Source organism: Asparagus officinalis, chromosome 7 (genome assembly GCF_001876935.1).
Source record: "Asparagus officinalis chromosome 7, Aspof.V1, whole genome shotgun sequence".
Taxonomy (NCBI): Eukaryota; Viridiplantae; Streptophyta; class Magnoliopsida; order Asparagales; family Asparagaceae; genus Asparagus; species Asparagus officinalis.
The window spans coordinates 101582874-101584481 of NC_033800.1; the positions used below are offsets into that span (position 1 = coordinate 101582874).

At 45.7% G+C, this 1608-nt stretch overlaps 1 protein-coding gene across 1 annotated transcript; it reads left to right on the top strand.

Moving 5' to 3' along the window:
• On the top strand, positions 256–1051 carry LOC109847576. The gene is made up of 2 exons (XM_020416807.1): positions 256–307; positions 432–1051. The coding sequence occupies exons 1-2, from the start codon at positions 256–258 to the stop codon at positions 1049–1051; spliced, it is 672 nt and encodes a 223-aa protein (XP_020272396.1).

The following is a 1608-nucleotide window of genomic DNA, read 5'->3' on the forward strand; positions in this document are numbered from 1 at the left end:
GACATACCTATCAGGAGTGCCTCAAGCGTCTCTGTTTATGCTATACTTGTGGGTTCTCGGGTCATATCAGTCAGGACTATCCTCAGCAGCAGCAGGCTCGTTTGCCCCCCCCCCCTGATTCGGGCAGCCCTCCTAGCATCACCTCGACCAGCCCTTGCAGCACCGCCTTAGCCCAGATCCTATCCTTGAGTAGGGCAACTTCCTCAGTAGCAGCAGGCTTATCAGAAAGCGCAAAGGCAGTAACCACAACGACAGATGTTTATGATGTCAGCCGTAGAAGCTGAGGCGAATGATCAAGTTATCACAGGTAAGAATGGCTTATTCTAAGTTTTATTTGCATATGAACTTACTTATTTAGCATTCCATAATGATATCATGATAGGATTGTTTATGAATACTAAGTTAGTTGCATTTACATCCTCCTATAATAGGCAAGGTTTTTGTTTCTTCTGTTCCTGCTCTATCACTCTTTGATTCTGGAGCCTCCCATTGTTTCTTGTCTCGTCGATTTGCGAGTGCCTATTCTCTTCCTATAGCCTCTCTGACTACGGGCTGGAATATCAATACTGGTAGTGGCGTCTTAGTGGCATCCACTGGTTATGAAGCATGCCCTGTGGTTATCCGTAGGAGGGAACTCTTTGCAGACTTTTTGGCAATTGATTTGCTGAGTTTTGACGCAGTATTTGGGATGGATTGGTTGGGGTCGTTCTTTTCCACCATTGATTGTCATCGTCGGAGCGTAGTATTCGAGATACCGGATCACCTGAGATTTGAGTTCCTTAGTGGCAGTATATCGACCGGACCTGTGGAGTACAGAGCTAGACCAAAGAAGGCGACGTTAGCTGCAATGCAAGTGGAATCTGAGAAGATAGTTGTAGTTCGAGAATTTGAAGATGTGTTTCCCGACGATATTTACGGATTGCTACCGGATCGAGCGATTGAGTTTTCCATAGATTTGAAGTCTGGAGTGGCGCTGATCTCCAAGACCCCTTATCGTATGCCTCCGGCTGAGTTGGCTAAGCTTCGGACTCAGTTGGATGATCTTTTGTAGAGAGGATTGATTCGACCTAGTGTATCGGCCTGGGGAGCACCTGTGTTGCTTGTGGGGAAGAAGGATGGATCCAAGCGGATGTGTATCGACTACCGGGAGTTGAATGCAGTGACAATAAAGAATAAGTATCCACTTCCCCGTATTGATGATATCTTCGATCAATTAGGAGGATCGAGAGTATTTTCTAAGCTGGATTTGTGGAGCGAGTATCACCAGGTGAAGGTTAAGGATGCTGATGTTCCCAAGACTGCGTTCCGGACGAGATATGAACATTATGAATTCTTAGTGATGCCGTTTGGTGTGACTAATGCGCAAACGGCATTCACGAACCTGATGAATCTGGTATTTTATGATGTACTGGACAAGCTTGTGGAAGTCTTTATTGATGATATCTTGGTGTACTCTAAGATTGAAGCCGAGCATGTAGCGCATTTGTGGTACGTGTTGAAGACCTTGAGAGAGCATCGGCTATTCGCCAAGTATAGTAAGTGCTAGTTCTGGTTAGATCGTATATCGTTTCTAGGACACGTGGTGTTAGGAGACGGCATATCAGTGGA